Source organism: Eublepharis macularius, chromosome 1, assembly GCF_028583425.1.
Source record: "Eublepharis macularius isolate TG4126 chromosome 1, MPM_Emac_v1.0, whole genome shotgun sequence".
NCBI classification, from domain to species: domain Eukaryota; kingdom Metazoa; phylum Chordata; class Lepidosauria; order Squamata; family Eublepharidae; genus Eublepharis; species Eublepharis macularius.
In genome coordinates, this window is record NC_072790.1 from 29,621,225 (window position 1) to 29,642,952 (window position 21,728).

The 21,728-nt window shown below is 46.0% G+C and overlaps 1 protein-coding gene across 2 annotated transcripts; it reads left to right on the forward strand.

Annotated features, from left to right (window-relative positions):
• Window positions 1-8,188: 8,188 nt before the first annotated feature.
• TNFSF13B (TNF superfamily member 13b) lies at window positions 8,189-16,369 on the forward strand. 2 transcript variants are annotated; one of them, XM_055001419.1, is made up of 6 exons: window positions 8,189-9,104; window positions 9,191-9,281; window positions 10,669-10,725; window positions 11,952-12,064; window positions 12,157-12,307; window positions 15,589-16,369. In XM_055001419.1, the coding sequence occupies exons 1-6, from the start codon at window positions 8,640-8,642 to the stop codon at window positions 15,699-15,701; spliced, it is 990 nt and encodes a 329-aa protein (XP_054857394.1). In that variant the 5' UTR covers window positions 8,189-8,639; the 3' UTR covers window positions 15,702-16,369. The 2 variants fall into 2 exon arrangements, with proteins under 2 accessions (XP_054857394.1, XP_054857402.1); XM_055001427.1 differs by lacking the exon at window positions 10,669-10,725.
• Window positions 16,370-21,728: the final 5,359 nt, after the last annotated feature.

The window sequence follows — 21,728 nt, forward strand, 5'->3', positions numbered from 1 at the left end:
GGCGATCCGTTACTCCCTCGCTTCTTTTGCAGATGCCATTCGGAACAGGAGGGTTCAGGTCCTGTCGGACAATACCACGGCCTGCTACTACCTCAACAAGCAGGGAGGGACGGTCTCGCTCAAGCTCTGCAAGGAGGCAACGACTCTATGGAATTGGGCCATGGTCAACAACGTCCTTCCCAGAGCCGTGCACATTGCCGGGGATCTCAACACCTCGGCGGATGCGCTGAGCAGGGTGTTTCTGCCTCAGCACGAGTGGTCCCTAAACAGGGTTTACCTCGACCAGGTTTTCCGCACATGGGGCACGCCGTTGGTCGACCTCTTCGCCACTGCCCGCAACAAACAGGCCCCGCTGTTCTGCTCCCGGGCCGGCATTGGCCGCCACTCCCTAGGGGATGCCTTCCAAATACCTTGGTCCCCAGGGCTCTTTTATGCCTTCCCGCCCTTTCCGCTCCTGTACAAGGTTCTTTCCAGGGTCAGGGCCTACCGAACCCGCTGTATCCTCGTTGCCCCTCGGTGGCCTCGCCAGGATTGGTTCCCCCTTTTGCTCTCCCTGTCCCGGGGGCGATGCCTCCCCCTGCCTCACGCCCCGGACCTCTTAACCAGGGACGGGGTGTGGCATCACGATGTGGCTGTACTGAATCTGGCTGCCTGGCTTCTGGGCAACCGGGAATGAACCTCTCTTCTGGGGTGCTTGGGGTGATCTTGAATGCCCGGAAACCGTCCACCAGGTTGTCCTACCAGAGGAAGTGGTCACGTTTTTCCCGGTGGTTGGCCCCAAAGGGGGTTTCTCCCTTTAGTTGCCCGCTCCCTGTCATCCTGGACTACCTCCTGGAACTTTGCTCCCAGGGCCTTGCGTTTTCCAGTATTAAGGTCCACATGGCTGCAATCTCTGCCTTCCATGAGCAGATTGATGGGAAGACAGTTTTTACTCACTGGCTTTCCAAGCAGTTCCTGAAGGGCCTGTTCAAGACCTTCCCTCCTAGGGCCCATCCCATTCCGCAATGGAGTCTCTCCCTGGTTCTCTCCCGGCTGATGCTCCAGCCCTTTGAGCCTCTATCTTCTTGTCCCCTACCTTTGCTCACTCAGAAGGTGGCTTTCCTGGTAGCAATCACGTCCTCCAGGCGTGTTGGGGAGCTGTCTGCCCTGCGGTGTGACCCTCCCTTCCTGCAGTTTTTCCCTGGTACTGTCATGCTCCACACTAGCATGGAGTTTCTGCCCAAGGTAGTCTCAAGGTTTCACCTACAGCAAAAGGTGTTCCTCCCTTCCTTTTTTCCAACACCTTCATCCCCAGGGGAACGAGCACTACACACGTTGGATGTAAAGCGTGCTTTATTGTTTTATTTGCACCGCACCAAATGTTTCAGGAAGTCTCCTGCCCTGTTTGTGTGTTACTCTGGCCCTCGCAAGGGCTCACCTGCTTCTGCCCAGTCCATCTCTCGCTGGATTGTGTCTACGATTAAACTTTGCTATCAGCATGCTGGAGTCCAGTGTCCCTTGTTGGTTACCGCTCATTCCACTCGAGCGCAAGCTGCTTCTGCTGCCTTCCTACGAGGAGTGCCGCTCCGGGACGTCTGCCAAGCTGCGACATGGTCCACTGCAGACACTTTCATCAAGCACTATTCTGTGGATGTGCATGCACGACGTGACTCGGCTGTGGGCACAGCTGTCCTGCAGTCCTTGTTCAAGTAGACACTCACACCCGCCCCCATTGGTGAGATGCTAGTTACTCTCCCAATGTGGGGCTGCACAGAAGGACGAAGACGATAAACAGGGTTTCTCACCTGTAACTGTTGATCGTCGAGTCTCTTCTGTGCAGACACACATTCCCTCCCGCCTGCCCCGCTGTGAGTGTTTGGTTTCTTCCATTGTTTCTCCGGCGGCTCAGGTGAACTGAGGGAATGCCGGGGACGTTCGGATATATATGCATTCAAAATTGGCGGGAACACCGGCGCGCATGCGCGGTGGATCCGAACGTCCCCCTCACATCTCTTAGAGCTAGAAAAATCTTTTCCGCGGCTGGCCTGCGCCTGCGCAGTCCCAATGTGTGTCTGCACAGAAGAGACTCGACGATCAACAGTTACAGGTGAGAAACCCTGTTTTTCCTTCTGTATGATTTGTGTGAAGATAACTATCTGCTTAATTATCTGTGTCGAGCTGCCAGCCTTGAAATATAGCATGAATAAGAGCCACAGATACTCTTGTTATTGAAGGCCAGAATCCAAAGCATACTTGCTAACAAGGAAATCTGGCCAAACTTGGGAGGGACACTCTTTGGAGGATTGTGATATAAATGTGCCAAATGGACTGGTTGTGATGTTAGGGTGAGAGTCACATGGGACTTTGATTTTCCTGTACTCATCTAAATCTTATGTCCTCCAGGTAAGTTATATCAAGCTTTTTTCATTTATGAACTGCGTGCACAATAAAAAATGGGGAACAGGTGTTGTTCCCCAGGGGAAAAAAAATTGCAGTTCTACAAATATGGACGTCTCAATATTTCCTTTCAGAAGGTATTCCCACCCCTCTTTTTTTGAAATCCAAAAACTGTTCTTTCTGAAACGGTACTGTTAATTTCTTGTTTGGAGAGAAGGAAAGATGCATTCATGGGTGTATTTTAGAGGAAGTGGAAACATGGCGAGGACGGGGTCCCCTTCCCTGCACTTCCGAGCACCTCGGGCAAAGAGCAGTGGGACCCCTCTTTGACCAGCATTTCTGTAGCTCGAGCCCCAACCAAGACAGGCAGGGAGTGGCACAGGAGGCCAGCAGCAACGGAGGTGGGGCAGCAGGGCTCCTGGAACTGTCTGTATCTGTCACTCAAACCAACAAGGGGGCACGGTGTTGCCAATAAGTTGGGCCTGTATGCCCGCCCCAGAGTGCTTATGGCTGTTCGCAATAATGACCTCTTATGGTTACCAGGGAAAGTGAAGGGCTAATGCGAGGTCTGCTTCAGGCTCCCCACTAGGTACCAACCTTCTCTTGGGGTGGGAGAGAGGCTGACCTTCCCCCAGCCTTTAAAAGGAGGATGTGCTAAGATTGAGGGACCAGGCGGGAGATGAAGGGCTTCAGGTGAGATCTGTTCCCCTCCTCCAATGCCTATGCTGGAGGACGCAGCAGTCCTGGACTATGACCCCAGGGATGGAGACCCTAACACATTATTAGAACCAGGGCTTTTTTTCTGGGGGGGAAAAGGTGGTGGAACTCAGTGGGTTGCCAGCACAGGGGGCAACTCCTGGCAGTAGGTGGTGCCCCTGATACCATGTGTGCGTGCAAAGTGCGTGCACGCTCCCAGGACTGAACAATGATGTCGCTTTGGGTCAGCTGGAACAAGAGGGGAGTTTTAAAAAGTTTAAATCACCCTTGGTGGAAATGGTCACATGGCTGGTGGCCCCGCCCCCTTATCTCCAGACAGAGGGGAGTTGAGATTGCCCTCTGGACGGCAATCTCAACTCCCCTCTGTCTGGAGATCAGGGGTGACCATTTCCAAGAGGTGCCGGAACTCCGTTCCACTGTGTTCCAGCTGAAAAAAAGCCCTGATTAGAACTATTATTAAGTATCATCCTGGGATGTTTGCTTTTTGTTTTGTTTTTTTTTGCTGTCCTTTTGTCTCACATCAGAGTCCCAGCACCTTCTCCCAGCTTCCCCTTTTGATACCACATACACATTTGTAGCCTTACAGATACATGCCACAAAGAAAATAGAAACGTCTTGATATATTTAAGCGCTCAGCTGTGCTTTTACTTGCTAACTTTATAGGAAAATGTTGTGCAAGAGGGGAGCTTTGTGTTACCTTCGTCTAATTTTTGAAAACACATTTCTGTTCTCAGGTTTTACAGAAAACAAGAGAAAATAAGCCCCATCACCTGTTCACCAATATGATCCTAGAACTTCTGCGCCAGCACAAGTGGCCTTAGTATGGGGTCTGTCCAGGGCTTTTTTGGGGGGGATAACAGGTGGTGGAACTCAGTGGGTTGCCCTCAGAGAAAATGGTCACATGGCTGGTGGCCCCGCCCCCTGATCTCCAGTCAGAGGGGAGTTTAGATTGCCCTCCGCAGAGGGCAATCTAAACTCCCCTCTGTCTGGAGATCAGGGGGGCGGGGCCACCAGCCATGTGACCATTTTCAAGAGGTGCTGGAACTCCGTCCCACCGCGTTCCAGCTGAAAAAAAGCCCTGGGTCTGTCACCGGCTCTGGAAGTGCAGCGCCTCCCAGCAGTACAGTGAGCCAAGAGAACCCCAGGCAGAAGATCAGGAGATGATTGTGAGAGGTAGTTTACTGAAAAATGCCGTTCCTCTTGATTTTTGGCACATTTTAAACAAAATGCAGCAGTTTCATCTTTTCATTACGCTAGAAGAGTTGGATAGTTTTGGCATCTAAGATGCACGGGATTTTCCAGAAAGCTGTTACGTCTGATCCATTTTTCGTGTGCTGCAACAGCTGCTCCGGGGATCACATGAGCCTGCAGGGGCCACTGAAGCTCTGGTTGATGTAGGCTTAGACGGGGACAATGTTTGCATGTTGTTCTTGCAGAACCTGTGCTGGGAAGACGGTGCTCCAACTAGTCCATTGCCAAAGGTATACATTACCCTTCCCTTTCAATTATTAGACCTCCCATCAAAGTAAAAACAGGTCTAGTCTAGGGCGACATTTGAAATAATATAGCACAAGTTTGTGGAGTCCAACATGTGTTTATTTTTTATAAATGACATGATTCCACTTTGCCAGCTACTTAATCTGGCAGAGTTTACATCCCACCTGCAGCTGCAGTCTTAATCACTAGTTTCTTGGAAATGAACTTGTTGAAACCAGTGGAACTTGTATCCAAATAACTTGCATTGGGGTGAGATAAGTTCTCTTGCTGCCCCAATTTACTTTTCAGCCTGTCATATCTACAAAATTCAGACTCCTAAACTGTAATGAAATTCAGATTTTCTCTATTAGGATTTTATTGTAAATTACTGAGCTTTCCAACTCTGTAGGAGAGCTCTTGCCAAAACCTATGCCTTCTGCATCAAGTGGAATAAAACTTTGTTTCTAGTTCGAATAAAGTAGATTTTTAAAAGACAAATTATAATAAACATGCAGAGGTATAAATTCTATGTTTACATATAAAGAATGTTTTAAGATCCAAATAAGGCTGCAATCCTAAACTTGCTTACTAGAAAGCAAGTATTATTACATTTGATGAGACTTACTTCTGAGTAAGCATGTTTAGAATCAGGATGTTCTCAAATGTTACAAGAGTTGTGTCTTTTTCTACAGATAAAGTCACAAGCTGCGTCTTGTCATTTTGTGTGTTTTTTAACCCTCAGCATTTAATGTTATTGTGTGCAAACAAAAGAAACACTAGGCAGACATTTTCATTCCGTTTTTTTTTACAGTGCATTGACTTTCCTTTTGCAAAATTCAACTTCTACTTTTGTGTACTGACATATGCAATAAATGACTACATCTACAGTGGTGGTCATCTTCCCCTTGCGGTGTGTGGTCTGTTTTCAGTGTAACTGTATTTCTCTGACTAGTAATGCACTGTTCAGTTTCAAAGCTCCAAGTGAAGCCGTGGTTCTGGTTGTCAGGGAATAAAAGTTACGTTCTTATCGCACTGTCCACTTATGCTGACCCATTTAGAGGCTCCATATATGCAGGAAGTGTTGCATGCATGCAAGAATTAGAATCTGCTTTTTTTGGTGATGCGTTTTTCAGCAATGCCCATTGGACAGAATTCAGTGTGAAATATGTTCAGTTACCATTGCAAATGGAAGTCCAGCTACGGAGGGTTAAGTATTTTGACTATGAAGTTACTTAACTTCACTGCCCCCTTTTTTAACTGCTGTGTTGAGCTGCTTGGCAAAAGAATCAAAGGCCTAAGTACGCAGCCATTTTCAGACATCACATGAACACGGCTGCAATGTTGTCTGCAGGGCTTTTTTTTCAGGGGGAATGTGGGGGAACGGAGTTCCGGAACCTCTTGAAAATGGTCACATGGCTGGTGGCCCCGCCCCCTGATCTCCAGACAGAGGGGAGTTGAGATTGCCCTCCGTGCTGCTGAGCAGCGCGGAGTGCAATCTCAACTCCCCTCTGTCTGGAGATCAGGGGGCGAGGCCAACAGCCATGTGACCATTTTCTCTGAGGGCAACCCACTGAGTTCCACCACCTCTTTTCCTAGAAAAAAAGCCCTGGTTGTCTGTATTACTGCTTGGAATCTCTCCTATTACTTGTCCCATAGACTATAACATTAAACACGGGTGTCTTTCATTGCCTCAAAAAAAGAGAGGGGGCTTTATTCTATCTGAGATTTGGCAGTGTGGGTGTCCTCAGGGAATACTACCATTTTCCTGAGTTTTGTCCAATTCTAATATAGGCTGTCGTCACACGGGCCCTTATTTCGTCAGTTTTGCACTAGAAATCGTTTCTTCTGTTATCGTTATTAGAATGGATTCTCCCATCTTTTGACGACTGCTTGCGCTTCCAGTCAGTCACATTAAAAGGGAAAAGTGCAATTCGACGGTCAGTCAAAGTGCCTCTGGAAACGGAGCCCTAAAAATCCCGCCCCTTTAAAAAAATTTTTTTTGCATATTTGCGCTATATCACTCTTCTGTTATACCAATGTTGTGCTGGGCCAACCCAAAAGCCAACCGTGATAGGTAGCAGAGGTTTCCTGCCCATGGCAGAATAGTGCTATAGCGCTATAAGGCTGAGGTTTTTTTTAAAAAATTACTTTGAGGCTTAATTGCGGGTCGCGCTGGGGCTTGTGGGAGTGTAGGGCAGGAGAATCAGTGTTAGGTGAGACAGATGATCAGGGAGAGTGAGCACTTTGGTGTTGCGAAGCGTTCATAGTCGATCCAGGGCATTCACATGGATGTAGTTAAAGACGACAAAGAGTCACAAAGCGTGAATTGGGGAGAATGGCGAAATCGCAGGAGAGCTGGAATAAGGTGACTATTCAGCGGGAGATGGCGCTAGTTTGGCGCTAAATTTATGGCCATGTGACGACGGCCATAGAATTCTAATATAGAACTGAGAAAAGGAGAGGGGTGTTTGTCTTCCATTTAAACCAATAGGAAATAATAAAGAAACAGAACTATGAAAAAGAAACAATAATGGAAAACAATAATTAAACAAAACTAGATAAAACTGCCCAATAATTTTGGAATTAACAACAAAAATGAAATAAATTCCCATGCACAAGTCTAAGCTGCAGCCCATGAGAGAGCGACTGGAACCTCTGATCTCTCATCATCGACTGTGTTTAACAATTTAATCATTCTAGTCCCTTACACAGAGATCACACCGGGATCGTTCGCTCTGCCCCCGACTTCTCCTTCCCCACTTCTGTAATTTTTCTTAGAAAAACTGCAAAATTATTTCCTTCCAGTATACATCAGAAGAAGTGAAGCTCATGAGAATTCATGCTGGAGTAAACATTGCTACTAGACTTTGGTTTTATGGAGCCAGATGAAGCTTTCTGTTTTTAAGATTTTGCAGTACAGGAGATGCACCCGAGATGAGATCTTTCAACAACCCAATCTATAATCATCAGAACTGGAACAATTTTAAATGATTGGGGATTTCTGGATGAGGAAGAGACTACTATTGTGCTGTGATGGTCAATGAAGACTCAAAAGAAGCATCTTGCCCTTTTGTCTTTAAGAGGGAGTAAATAACAAATCACAGTTCTAAACTTAAATCATTGAAAAATGAAACACATAACATGAAATCCCATAGAGCAACTTCCGTCGAAGATCACATTTCCAGGCATCCGTGTAAGACAGCTTTTTAACAAGGTTTATCGTATTTGATATCAAATACATCTTACCGAACTTTCCCACTGAAGTGCTTCTTCACTGAGCTGTTAAAAAGTGGAATTCACGGCCAGAGGATGTAGTGATGACCACAAGTAGAGATGGCTTTAAAAGGGGATTAGATAAATTCATTTAGGAAAAATAGATTCATCAGTGGCTACTAGCCATGGTGACTAAAGATATGATCAGAGGTAGTAAACCTCTAAATACCAGTGCTGGGAGCCAACGTTGGGGGAGCAAGATTTCGGTTCAGTAGCACCTTAAAAGACCAACAAGATTTCTGGGGTATAAGCTTTTCAGAGACTAGCTTCGTCAAGAAGCTTGACTCTGGAAAGCTTAAACCCTTGAAATCTTGCGGGACTTTAAGGTACTACTGGACTGAAATCTTGCTCTGCTACTACAGACCAACAGGGCTACTCACTTAAAACACTGGAGAAAGAACTTGGCCTCTGTGTCATGTTTTTGGCCCTCCAGAGGAACTAATCGGCCATTGTGTGAGACAGAAAGCTGGACCACTGGTCTAACTTAACAAGGCTTTACTTATGTTCCTATTTATGGAAATGAAAATATCAAAGCCATTAAATGTTTGGTACATAGAAGAAATGGACAGTGCAGCTTATGGGCTTCCCACTCAGTCCTCTATCTGAGAGGTAAACCAGAATGCAAAGCTGTTTAAAATGCACAGTCTAAGCGTTTCTGAACATGAGGGTCGCTGACAACCGCAGGGTCGAAATGGCATAAAATGAACTGAAATTGAAATGAGGAAGGCGAGTGGAGGAACCACAGAGACAATGATCCTTGTCAAGCCACAGAGCAGAAATGACGTACGTGGCCTGTAATGTTTGCATCAGGAAAGCCGCATGACAGGAAGCGTGCGCGCTGTGGGCAATTTGGGGCTATTCTGTCTTGGATGCAAAAGGCAAAAGACATTCCTCCCCAGAATGCGAAGCAGTTGCCGTTTCCATCGGGCTTTGCTCAAAGAAGAGCCATGAAATCGATAAGTTACTCTCGAGGGAAAGGCTACACCTCCTGCTCTCCTCCTCCTGTAAATGGTTTGGATTGCCGAGGGACGCTGTTGCTGATCTCTCTGGGGTTTGTAACATTCGCATCCTCCTGTTTGTCGGCAATCTCTCTTTACCACATGATTGCATTAAAAGCAGATCTTGCTGTTCTGAGCAGCAAATTGAACTGCAGGGTCCAGACAATGACCTCCTTCCCTGTGTCACTGGGGGCTTTGGACGAGATCCAAGAAGCCAGGGACCTCATTCCCCGCTTGAAGGTGGCCGAAGCAGCTTCTCGCCAGGTGAGTCCCGAGGCCTCTGGGAACGGGATTGTTTTATCCGGGATGTTGTGAACATCTTGTAATGGTGCCCCCATGATTGTTGGCAGGGAATCTCCTCTGGATTGCATCAAAGTAGTCAAGAGATAATGTGGAGCAGAAACAGAAGGAAAAGATCTTCGCCGCATGTCGGTGAAGCAGGTGAGCAAAGAGATTTGAAAAAAAAAACTGAGAAGGACCCAGAGAGGATCATGGGATTAAGGACGATGACAGGAGCTGTGATGTCATATATAGTGAGACCGAATATAGTTTCCAGTAGGTAGTCGTGTTGCTCTGCAGTATAACAGCAGGATTTAAGTCTCGTGACACCTTAGAGACCCATAAGATTTTCAGGGTATTGAGAGACATTGGAGATCAACAAGATTTTCAGCTTTGGAGTGTCAAAGCTCCCTTCTTCAGATACTACTATTCAAAAGAATATTTAACGTTTCAGGTGGTTAGCTGTGTTGGTCTGCAACAGAGCAGCAGGATTTGAGTCAAATGGCACCTCAGTGACCAACAAGATTTTCAGGGTATGAGCTTTCGAGACTTAAAGTTCCCTTCTTCAGATAGTGGGATTGAAGAATTTGCTTCACTGAGATTGTGCTGTGGATCCCCAAATCTCAAACATACAATTCGGCAGTGCTAAAAGCCACTCACCCATTTGCTTGCTTTATTCTCCGGCGCCAGCATAGTAATAATGGTCTGTATCAGGGCTTTTTTTCTGGGAAAAGAGGTGGTGGAACTCAGTGGGTTGCCCTCAGAGAAAATGGTCACATGGCTGGTGGCCCCACCCCCTGATCTCCAGTCAGAGGGGAGTTTAGATTGCCCTCCGCGGAGGGCAATCTAAACTCCCCTCTATCTGGAGATCAGGGGGCGGGGCCACCAGCCATGTGACCATTTTCACGGGGTTCCGGAACTCCGTTCCACCGTGTTCCGGCTGGGAAAAAGCCCTGGTCTGTACCACTTAATTTTTTTCACAACATGAAAGGCTTAAAATCTTATTATTCAGTAAGGTTATTTTCTTTTCCAAAAAAGTGAATAAAAAGTACCCATGAGAATGACAAAATTAAGTTACGAGGAGTAAATATAGTTTCTCTTCATTCACGTCAAAGAACATGTTAAAATCTGTAGATGGGAAAGCTCTCTGTATTAGCTCATCTGTTCCAATAAGGAGCATAATGAATTGATGCTCAAGAAGCCGATGTTTATCAGCATGCCGCTGATAAAAACAATCTGTACTGTTTTGTGGAACAAGACCTGCATCTGGCATGACTGGCCTGAGTCCCAGTTCCCTGATGTGTCCTTCTGCCATAATCCCCTGATACTTCCGACAGTGGCATTTTAAGAGGACAATTCTCCTCCCCAAACTCCAGCCTCCTCAGCCTCTACACCAAATCTCCAGCTATTTTGCAGTGCAGAATTGGAGAACCTACTTCCACCCCTTCCTGAATTTTCAGGCTGTTACCCTTGCGGGGGTGCTCTAGGGCAAAAGTTTTAGCTGCTTCCTTATAATGTTTTCTCTCTAATTTAAAATCTCTCTCTTTAGTACTACAGCCATGTCTGCAAATGATGGCTGACAGCAAAAGCAACATTCAGCAACAAGGTAATGCGGCACTGTCTTTTCTTGCCGTAGGCCAGCTACCAACCTCTCATGCAAGCCAAAGAGCAGAACAGCCCTGTGGTGCCATTTTGGGTACTGCAACGCTCAAGTACGATCCTGTTCTGGGCATGTTGAGGATAACTGTCCAGTAGTGCTGCCTCACTTTCCCTTTAGGTCTAGAACATCCCTTCTTCCCCATGTTAGTGTTGTCTCAATGAAGTACACGTGTGGGTTGGGCTGTGACACACCTTGATTTCTCTTATGCCTGGTTCCGTAGTGTGTGCACTTAAATATTGTGGGTACCAGAGCCTTCTGTTTTCCCCCCAGGCTACACTGAAAGTCTGGTGGCTAATTTCCAGAATGGATTTTTGGAAATAGCTGTGATGGGAAAGTGGGAGGGGGCTTAGCTCCAATGGACCCCCAGGGAGACTAATCTGTGCAAGTTCTACTGGTAGAACCAGGGGTCATTTTGTAGAAAAAGAACTGGAGGAACTCATTAGAATAACTCATTAGCATATGCCACACCCCTTGACATCACCAGAAATATGGCATTAGCATAACTGATTTGCATATGCCACACCCCCTTACATCACCTATCCTGACTGTTTTGGACCCAATCCTGGCCTTTCAGGGCCGAAATTGGGCTCAAAATGGCAAAAAGGGGCTCAAAATGGCTGAAAAAGAGCCCAAAATGGTCAAGATCGGGCTGCTGCTGAGCAAGAGAGAGATCAACCACCCATAAGAGGCCCGATCCGGGCTGTTTCGGCCCCAATCCATGCCGAAATGGGCCCAAAATGGCCAAGAGGAGGGCAGGGCCACCTGACACATGACCTCTTTGGGGAACTACCAGAACTGTGTTCCTGCACGTTCCGCCTCAAAATGAGCCCTGGGTAGAACTTTAGGTCTTATCTTTCATGTAGAAATTACTGATCTCCAGAGAATATGATGATGGAAAATGCTAGCAAGTCGTAGGAGACTCATAGTGGCCTTGCAGGGTTTTCAAGACAGGAGAGGTACATAGATGATTTGGCATGGCTTGCTTCTGCATAGCAACTCTAGAATTCCGTGGTGGTCTCCCATCCAAGTTCTGACCTGGGCTGACCCTGCTTAGCTTCTGAGATCTGACGTGATTGGGCTAGAAAGTACGGAGGCTGTACTTTTCTCTTTCACAAAACTAACTGGAAGGATGTGTGTATTCACATTTCATAATAATTTTGTTCTTTTTTTAGACGGTGCAAGTATAGTTCCATGGCTGCTTAGCTTTAAAAGAGGAACCGCTCTGCAAGAGCAAGGGAATAAAATATTGGTTAGAGAGGCTGGCTACTTTTTCATATATGGTCAGGTAAAAAAAACACACCAGTGAACAGATTTTCTTGAAGTTGTTCGAAGCGTTCAATAGTATAGTAAACAGTCCCTCTTTTTTTTTTTCTTTAGGTTTTATATACAGATGAGCTGTTTGTTATGGGGCACTTAATCCAGAGGAAGAAAGCCAACGTGGTGGGTGATGACCTCAGTTTGGTGACGTTATTTCGTTGCATCCAAAATATGCCACAGGCAAACCCAAACAACTCGTGTTACACGGCTGGTAAATATGGTGTCTGTCGGTCCCTACTTGACGGTGTGGTGGGGATGGAGTGGGGGAGGGGACACTTAGAAAATGTATTGCACTCTTTTTGAATTAGTTTGGGTGGGTTGTGTGCTTGCGTATGTGCACGCATGCGCTTTGAATCACACTTTTCTATAGAAGTCATTGTTTTCAGTATCCAGAGATTCCTGACACTGATTGTCTTGACTTACCCTATCCTGTAGCAGTTGCTCATGAAGGTACACAGCATTGGAAAGAGTTTTTGTGATGGTTGATGATGATATTAATAGAATCCTAGAATTGGAGGGGGGGCTTAGAGACCTTCTAGGCCAGGGGTGGCCAAACTTGCTTAATGTAAGAGCCACATAGAATAAATGTCAGATGTTTGAGAGCCACAAGACATTGAAGTGACTTCAGAAGAGGTGGTGGGTTTGGGGGAGTGTCCTGAAAGTGACATCACAGGAAGAGGTGGGGTTTTGGTGCCGTATGCTGGAAGTGACATCATCGGAAGTGGTGGAGCTTGGGAAGAGCCATCACCTGACTTTTGACTTGGAAGTGACATCACAAAAGTGACGTCCCATCCTTGCTAGGCTTCACCCCTAAAGTCCCGAGATATTTTCTGAGTCAGACCTGGCAACCCCAACATTTTTATTGAAAATATGAAAGACATGGAAAGAAAGAAGGAAGGAAAAAAGGAGAAGGGTGGGAAAGACATGGAAAGAAAGGAGGAAAGGGAGGGAGAGAACTAAAAATAAAATGTATGGCCCAGCGGCACTCAGAGATCTCTGGGAGCTGCACAATATGTCTAGAAGAGCCACATGTGGCTCCCGAGCCACAGTTTGGCCACCCCTGTTCTAGGCCAATCTGCTGCTCAGTGCAAGAAATACAGAGCTGGCGCCTTCCTGAGAGATGGCTGTCCAACCTTTGGTTGAAGACAGACCTTTGGTGAAGGAGAGACTACTTGCTTCCTATCTGCCCTTGCCATTAGGAAGTTTATTCTAATGTTCAGTTGAAATCTGCCCACCTGTAACTTAAATCCGTTAGATTGAAGCTTGCCGCCTGGAAGAGCAATGATCAAGTCTTTGCCCTCTTCCCTGTGAAACCCTCTTGTGGTATTTGACAAACCAGTTTTCTCCAGGCAAATCACGCCCGGTGCCTTCAGCCTTCCCTCTTAGGCATTACTTTCCACAGCCCTGACCATTCCAATTACTCGGGTATCTCCTGGAAGAAATGTCGGCGTCAGAGGGCAAACTCTAGGACATCACATCCCTGCTGAGCTCCTTTCCCAAACTCCAGCCCCCAGGACTCCATCCCCAAATCTCCAAAAACTTCCTAACCTGGAGTTGGCAAACCTACCTGCTGCCTTCTCCTAACTCCCCTGCAATATATCTACATGCTTCTTAAAGAATTCCAGTTGAGATAATCAGGTGTTTGCTTATGAATTGCACACAGATATACATTCTGATTTTTGCCACACCATGTATCCCAGAAACCTGTTGGGCATGACTGCTGCCCCTATACTCCCTCGACCCTTTAAACTCAGCTCCACAATCCCTGTGCTGCTGCCTCCATCCCATCTTTCCCCAGGGCTCTGCTTTTGTGCATGTTTGAGTGCAACATTCTCTCTTCTCTCAGGCAGCTTGAAACCCAACCAGGGTGGATTTGATTTAAATCGGATCGATTTAAATCACTAGTCAGTAAGACTAGATTTAAATCATGGTTTTCTACATAAAGATTCCTCTCACTCAGCTTCTTGTGCAGATCTATTCCACTCCCAACAATCTTCGATTCATTGAATTTTTCAAAACTTGGCACTTAAAAGAGGTAAAGGGTTGCTTCTGTGTACAAAGATTTGCAAAGGAACAATGGGATTAAGGTCTTTTTCTCAACTGTGTATGTTTATTTTATAACCTTTTTGCTGTGGAGACGTGATCTCTGCAGACACAAATTCAGTTTTGAGAACTGTAAAACCAAGCCTCTGTGATAATATCTTCTAGATAGGAAAAAATGACCCATGATCTTACAGAAACCTCTGGAAAGGCATGACATTGTGAATGGATTAATGGAATTCGTTTACCAAAGAATTTAAACATTGCAAGAATAGGCAGCCACATGCTACATAATTAAAAACCAATCCTTATTTCATGATGATAGCCTTTGGACTATAATGTATCTTAAATAGAAAACTTTAGATAGATTTTTCCTCAAAAAACATTTCATTAAAAAAAATCCAATTTAAATTTTAAAAAATCTGATTTTTTAAAAAAAAAATCATTTGTAGACTCTTGGTTTGAAAAAGTCTGGAATCCTTTTATACTGGAAAAAACTCATATTGATCTTTATATAGCAGAACAGTTTCCTGTAAGTTCTAAATTTATGGAAAAATGGCTACCGTTCTTTGAATACGTTGATAGGTATAATATCCAAACCAAATCAAAAATACTTCAAGCAATAACCCACTCTGGAGGCTTTATTCTGTAGTTTTAAAGATCTGGCGAGCTGTATATCTCTGTCTCTTTCTTCTCAATTCTCTTCCTGTATCAAAATAGTTTTCTCACTTGTTCAGATATAAGTTGTTTGTTTAAAAAAACAGCAACATTGATTTTTATCCAGCCTGAACCCAACCTAGTGAGGTACTCCTGCAGGCACACAACACAATGGACACTATGGATCCAGTGTAAAATGACCATCTCTGCAAGCGGGCCCATTTTTCCCCAGATTTTCCCCTCCTGTGAAAAACCTCCACCTATTCCCCATCCATCTCCCATACTAACATATAAGAGGGCATTTCGGGCTGCTGTGGGAGAAGCAGAGAAGTCTTGCTTCCACAGATGGAAACCCTTCGGTCCACTGCAGTCATTGGTGGGATCCAAGCCAACGAATGGAAAGGAGTTGCACTGCAATAAACATCTGTACTTAGAAACCAGAAGGGTGGGTAGAGGCAGGGTGGCACCTGCTTTCCCCCCATACCCAGATGAGTGTCTGAACCAAACCTGAACCTTGGCTATGTTTATGGTCCTGCTACCCAAACTGGATTCCTCCTGAGCTTTAAGGGTGTCCCTCATGTCCCACCTAGAGTTTTGCACCACTGGTTTGATATACAGAGGTTTAAATAACAATTAGATCAAGTTGCTTTTGTTTTTCTCTCTGTGTCGTAAGCTTTTTCAAAAATGACAGTACTAGATCCAATGACAGCGGTTAAGATTTGTTAAGTGTTTATATATGATTAGATTTCTATAGGCGAGTCTGTTGCCCTTAAAGATATTTGGATCTCTTGGCAGGCATTGCGAGGTTAGAAGAAGGAGATGAACTTCAGCTGACCATACCCAGGAGAGGAGCCAAAATAGCCCTGGATGGAGATGCCACCTTTTTTGGTGCTGTCAGGCTTCTATGATGCTCTTCAGTTTTTTCACAGTCACTTCCCGGCTTCTTTTGATGCTCAGACCAAGCCAGAAGATGCTGTTTCGGAGTTGCTGGTTTTTCATTGCAGGTTTTTTTTTGGAGTACTTTTCTGCTCGATTAACTTATTCAAAACAGGAAACCCAACACATCCCCACCCTCATGTGGATTACCAGAAATGAAACTTGTCTTGGTAGGATATAAATAGTAGCTGTTCTGCAAAAGGAGCCGGCTGCATCTGCCCAGGGGTCCGTCGAGCCCAGCATCCTCTTTTCTGCAGTGGCCGGACAGATGCTTCTAGGGGACACTCAAACAAAGTCCACTGGCAGCCCCCTACCCTTTGCCTCTGTCTCCCAGCAACTGTTTGAGGAAGGATGGGGCTTACCACTTTGTTCTCAGGAAAAGAGTATTGCTTCTGCTGAAGTATCCCCCGCAGGATAAAAATAAAGATTGCGGGAAGGTGCAACTAGCATTTGCTTAGAGTAGGCGGGTTTGTTCATTTCAGTGGGATGTACAAGTAACCATGTGTAGGATCTCACAGTACTTCATATTTAATTTTAAAGGTCAAAACTAAAAAGGTGTTACATTTAATAGGTGTATAACCTTTGCTAATGTACTTGCAGGTAAATATTAAATCATGGAAGAGACAACTGATTTCTCCCACCTCTCTGAATGTCTGTATTTTACTTTAGTAGCGATTGGTTTGCGTGTTTGTGTGTGCTTTCATAAACATTTCTCAGTCTCCCCTGTGAACAAATTCTCAGTCAAAGAAAGCTTCCATTTCCACTTGGCTCCGATAAGGTGCAAATCCTTTTCTCTTCAACAGAGGCACAAATTAAAATCAGATCACTCTTCTGTGTCGTTGAACCTCATCCCATAAAACGAGATTTGGAAGGAACCGGCAGATCATCCACGGAATTTGTCAGGATGGAGAAACAGGAGAAGGCTAGCATCTTCTTGACCCCTTCTGAGGTTGCCAAGGACCTGCCTGCCCACTGGCTTTCCATTGCCCCAACGGCTGCTTCCTTTGAAAGGCATATACTGATTGCATGGGAGTGGGAGGGGTGTGTGTCCAAAGACAGAATGGAGCAATTCCTCCCACCAGTGGCAAACATGGAGGTCTTAATTCTGTTCTATAACCTGGAGTAGTAATAATACAACCCTCTAAACTCACAAAATTAGTGGTAGGATATGAGCTTTTGTGAGTCACAGCTCACTTCTTCAGATCCAGCTAGAATTTGAGTCCATCTGTCCTTATATCTTGGAGAATGGAGTGATTTCAGATGCCGAATGACAATAGACGGTGAATGACAATAGCAAGTGTGATTGGATAGTGTGGGGTATGCAGAGGGGTAGAGGAGGTGGAGAAATCAGCATTGGTAACGAGTAGGTTTGCCAGGTCCCCCTAGCCCCTCCCCCCACAGGAGCTGTGAGACCCAGCTCCTACTTTGTACTTTGCCCTTTTGCGTGTGCACGCACTCCCAGCTTGAGCAATGATGTCACTTCTGGGAAATGATGTTATTGCACAGGTCATGGGCTGCCCTGGGAATGCTCCCTTGCTCCCTATGGGGCCAAATCGGGGCCTGATTTGGGCTGCTGCAGAGTGAGGCAACTCTCCCACGCTACTCAGTGGCCCAATTCAGACACAATCAGGCCCACATTGGACTGAATCCAGCTGCTGTGGAGCTCAGGAGTGCTCCAGCACCCTGCAGCGTTCCAATTCAGCCTGAATCTGGCCTGAATTGGGCCTCTACAGCATGTGGGAGCACACCACGCCTCCCTGCCTTGGGAGGCACGCCCCACCCTCACTGGCCAAGTAAGCGGGGACTGGGTGAGAGTGGGGTATTCCCCGTCCCCAGCGGGTCTCTGATATTCCTAGTAATAAGACAGGAAGCCTAAAATAAATATTTTAATGAATGAATAAATGAATAAAGTTTGCTCAGTGGAACAGTAGGATCAGGGTAGGATCCATCCCATTGTAAAGTCCTCATGTTCCAAAGAGAATACATTGACTTTTTTAAATGTAGGATTAAATATTTTAGCAATGGAAAGAGGGGGGCTATCATACGGGAAAATCAAAGAATTCCGCATGAAGGAAATACAGGAAAACAACAGGAATGTTTGCGGCAAAGAAAAAGTAGCACATAAAAACTGATGGCAGAACAGAAGGGTGGCAGGTGTGTTGCGAGAGGACTTAGAAGCCAGCTTAAAAATACCCACCGGGAAAATGAGTAAGAAGGGAGTAGTTACTAAACATTTCTTGCTCATTGTGCAAGGCTGTGCAGCGAGTGTGCCGCCTCAATCCACTGTGCTGCTTTTCCTTAGGCTGCCTTATCTGAAGATGTTTTTATGTGCCCATCTGGTGGGGTCATGTTAGTAGCCCAAAGGGAGAGGTAGCTGCCCTTCCTTGGAGTCCTGCCAGCCACTTCCCCCCCTGAGGAACCAGTCTCAGAACTCCTCCTGACAATCCAATGGACTGGGTACTTGACCCTTTCCCTCACGACTCAGCGGTGCAGCCTAGTTCACTTCCAGTCCTCCGGAAGAGCCAGAAAGGAGCCGCCTTCGTCACCTCAAGGCTTCAGACAGTGGCCATGCAGAGCTTGTGGGAGTCTTCAGATCTAGGACCAGTGGGGTCTGGATTTATACAACTGTGATGCAAATAGGGCTAAAATCAGGAGGCAGGTGCCCCCTTTGAAAGGGGGAAACTCCACCCCACTTCAGAAGAACGTGCCTAACTTTTTACCTCATCCTTCAGCCGTCTTGTGCCCATGGCACCTCACACGCCATTTATTCTTCTTTCCATTCTGCCTTGAGAGAACAAAACACTTTTTGGTTTGAAACTAATAATACTAAAGGCCACTTGGTGGCAGCAGTGTTTAATGAAGCACCACACTTGTTCAATCCGATCCAGCCTCGAAGGAACTAATAATACTACATGCCTGCTTAAGCCCACACACACAAAGAGCATTGCTGGAGCTGACCATCTAGTAGCATGGGTGTGCAAAAAGAAAAAAGAAAAAGTGGGATCTGAGCGGTTTGTTGTTTTAAAAGCTTGAGTTGGATTCTTTAATGTTGGAATCGAGGCTAGCTAGCTGCATGAGGACATCAGCCTAAGAACCATCCCATTTCGGTTGTAGAGAACCCCTCCATTCTTGAAGCCACAGTTCTCTCACACAGACTGAGATGAGCCAATTCATGCTTCTCTTGGCTCACTTCCGATCGAGCTTGGGGTGTGTGTATGTATTATTTTATAGTTCACCTTTCTCACTGAAACTTGAGGTGTATTACATAATCAAAGTATAAGCAATAGAATGAGGAGACATCTAACAAACAAGGTAATAGGACTAGGGTAGCAGAAATCTGAAATCAGCCGTAAGTATTAAACATGACATGTTAAACAATGCAAGAAATGGTATTACGTGAGTAGAAATATAATTTAGTGAGAGCAAGACAAAGCATAAGACAACCATTGAGCAATACAATAGGACTAAATTTACAGAATTAGAACACTGAGGGCCAAGCTAGCAGTGATGAATTATACTTGAACGGCAAGTGAACAGACTCACATGTATTCCTCCCTGTTCACTTGTTCTCCACTTGCGCTCCACTCAAGTGCCATTTTTCCTTCCTTGTGCCCGCTGTTTTTTAAACCTTTCTGTGCATGTTGATAGACTGCTGTAGCACCACCCATTATGATGATTTTGTTCCTTAGGTTAATTTATCCTGGCAGCATCTACAAACTCAAGGGACATGGTGAAGATGGTTCTCTTACCTGCCCTGCTTCCTCCTACCTCCTTCCCCTTCCCCCTACCCGCTGCTGTTTCTCCTGGCAGTGCCATTAAAAACAAAAACCCATGCAACGCGTCAATATACTGCTGCACCAGACATCCAAAATGAGTGGGGCATTGGATGGGGGCGGTCTTGTCTCACAATAGAATGGTATGCTTGGCCATTATCACAGTTCCTTTCCCCCCTCTTTAATGTGCTGACTGCTAACAGATAGCTCCCAGCTGTTCAGACAAAGGGGGATTAGTTATGAAACAGGAGCAGGGAGAGCTCAGCTCTATGATTGTCTCTTCCACTCACCCCCCTAATCATCGTTCTTGATTTTCGGGGGGGCCACAGACCTCCCAGAGGGGCTGGAAAGTGGGGGAGTAAAGACAGGATCCTGGCTACTGGAACACTGCATTTCAGCCTAAGGGGGCTGCTAGGGAGGGCTTTCCTATAATTGGGGATGTGGGGTTTGGAAGATGAGACAGGACCGTGTGTGTGTGTTTTGTGTGTGTGTGTGTGTGTGGCAGCCTGGAGCTGGCCTTCCCTTTCCTGCTTTTAATAGGGACCCCAGTAAACTTGCACAGGCATGCTTGTTTTTTTAAAGGGGAGGGCTATTTAAACATACAATCTCAGGCAGGGCTTTTTTTCAGCTGGAACGTGGTGGAACGGAGTTCCAGAACCTCTTGAAAATGGTCACATGGCTGGTGGCCCCGCCCCCTGTTCTCCAGACAGAGGGGAGTTGAGATTGCCCTCTGCGCCGCTGAGCGGCGCAGAGGGCAATCTAAACTCCCCTCTGTCTGGAGAGCAGGGGGCGGGGCCACCAGCCATGTGACCATTTTCTCCGAGGCCACTGAGTTCCACCACCTCTTTTCCCAGAAAAAAAGCCCTGATCTCAGGTCTAGAAAAGATTAAATTCTGTTGCCCTGGGAACACCATTTGATGTTTTCTTGCTGCATTGATATAGCATGTGCAGGGATGGCACATCACCACCTCTGAAGTGCCGAAAATGATGATGTAGCAGAACTGCAGCCCTTCCCTGGATCCAATCTGCAAAGGAAAGCCCGGCTCAACAACTTAGAAACAACAAGGGGAAACAGTGGAGGAAAGCTGCCAGTCGGGAAGCATGTTTTGAAAACGCTTCGGCTAGGAGCAGGGCGGCAACGGAGAAAATGCAGAGCAGGTGTTTAGTGCTATTGAGTGACTGTGCCAATTTGTAACCCTCTTTCCAGGTTACGTGTGTCTTTTCTGAAGTGCTTCAAGTTATCATATTCCTCAACTGATTACAAAGATCTGTGCTGCTGACTTCCTTTATAAGTTCAAAAGAGCAGCCTCTGGCAACTGGTATATAATGAAAGGGGGGGGTGTTATGTGGTTTTTGGACTTCAATAATTTCAACAACTGTCTGGCATTCTTTGGAAAAGTCGTGGTTATCACAGCTCCATCAGGATCCTCCAAGGAACGTTAGTTCCATCCTTGGAATCAGCTATGAAGACACCTTCCAGGTACCACTTCCTTTGCAAGTCAGGTGATGGGTAAAAGAGCCATTTCAGTGGCAATGCTCCTCAGATCGGAGAGGTACTTCTAGTATGCTTGTTTAGCTGCTAGGTTATCCCAAGGCTTTTAATGATATTTTGTTGTGGCTTTTTAATTAATACTTATTTTGAGCCACTATTCTTTGCACTTTTTTGCTTATTTGTATAGGATTTTTTGGTGTGGATTGTTGCTATCCTATCTTCCATCCCCTCCAATGCTAGTGGAAGGGGGGGGCTGTTTTTGTTGGTTCTGACCTCCCACTGCAGACTCACATTTTGTCCTCCATCTTGTCTCCTGACCCCACCTCCCCAATTGGAAAAGTAACCTTCAACTCCTCATGGTCGCTGGATACAAGCCAAGGCTTTTATTTTTTACTGCAAACCAGTTTTGAGATTTTACATAGGAAACTGCGATGTCAACAAAGTACTATACTGGATTAGAGGTGGGCACAAACTGAAATACAAACCAAAGTTTGTCATGAACCTGGCCAGTTTTTGGTTTGTGAACCAGCAGTTCATCGGAGGGCATTTCTGATGAACCGTGATGATTTTTAGGCCAGTTCATTTGGTTCATTTTTTGGTTCGTCTCTGCAGACAGCCTGGCGCCGATCAGTTTCCTAGGCAATGGAGGGGATGGGCTTTCTGCAGACCTCTTCTGACCCGGAAGTGACGTGTTCATGAGCCAAACAAACCGGTTTGTGAACCGGGCAATTTCA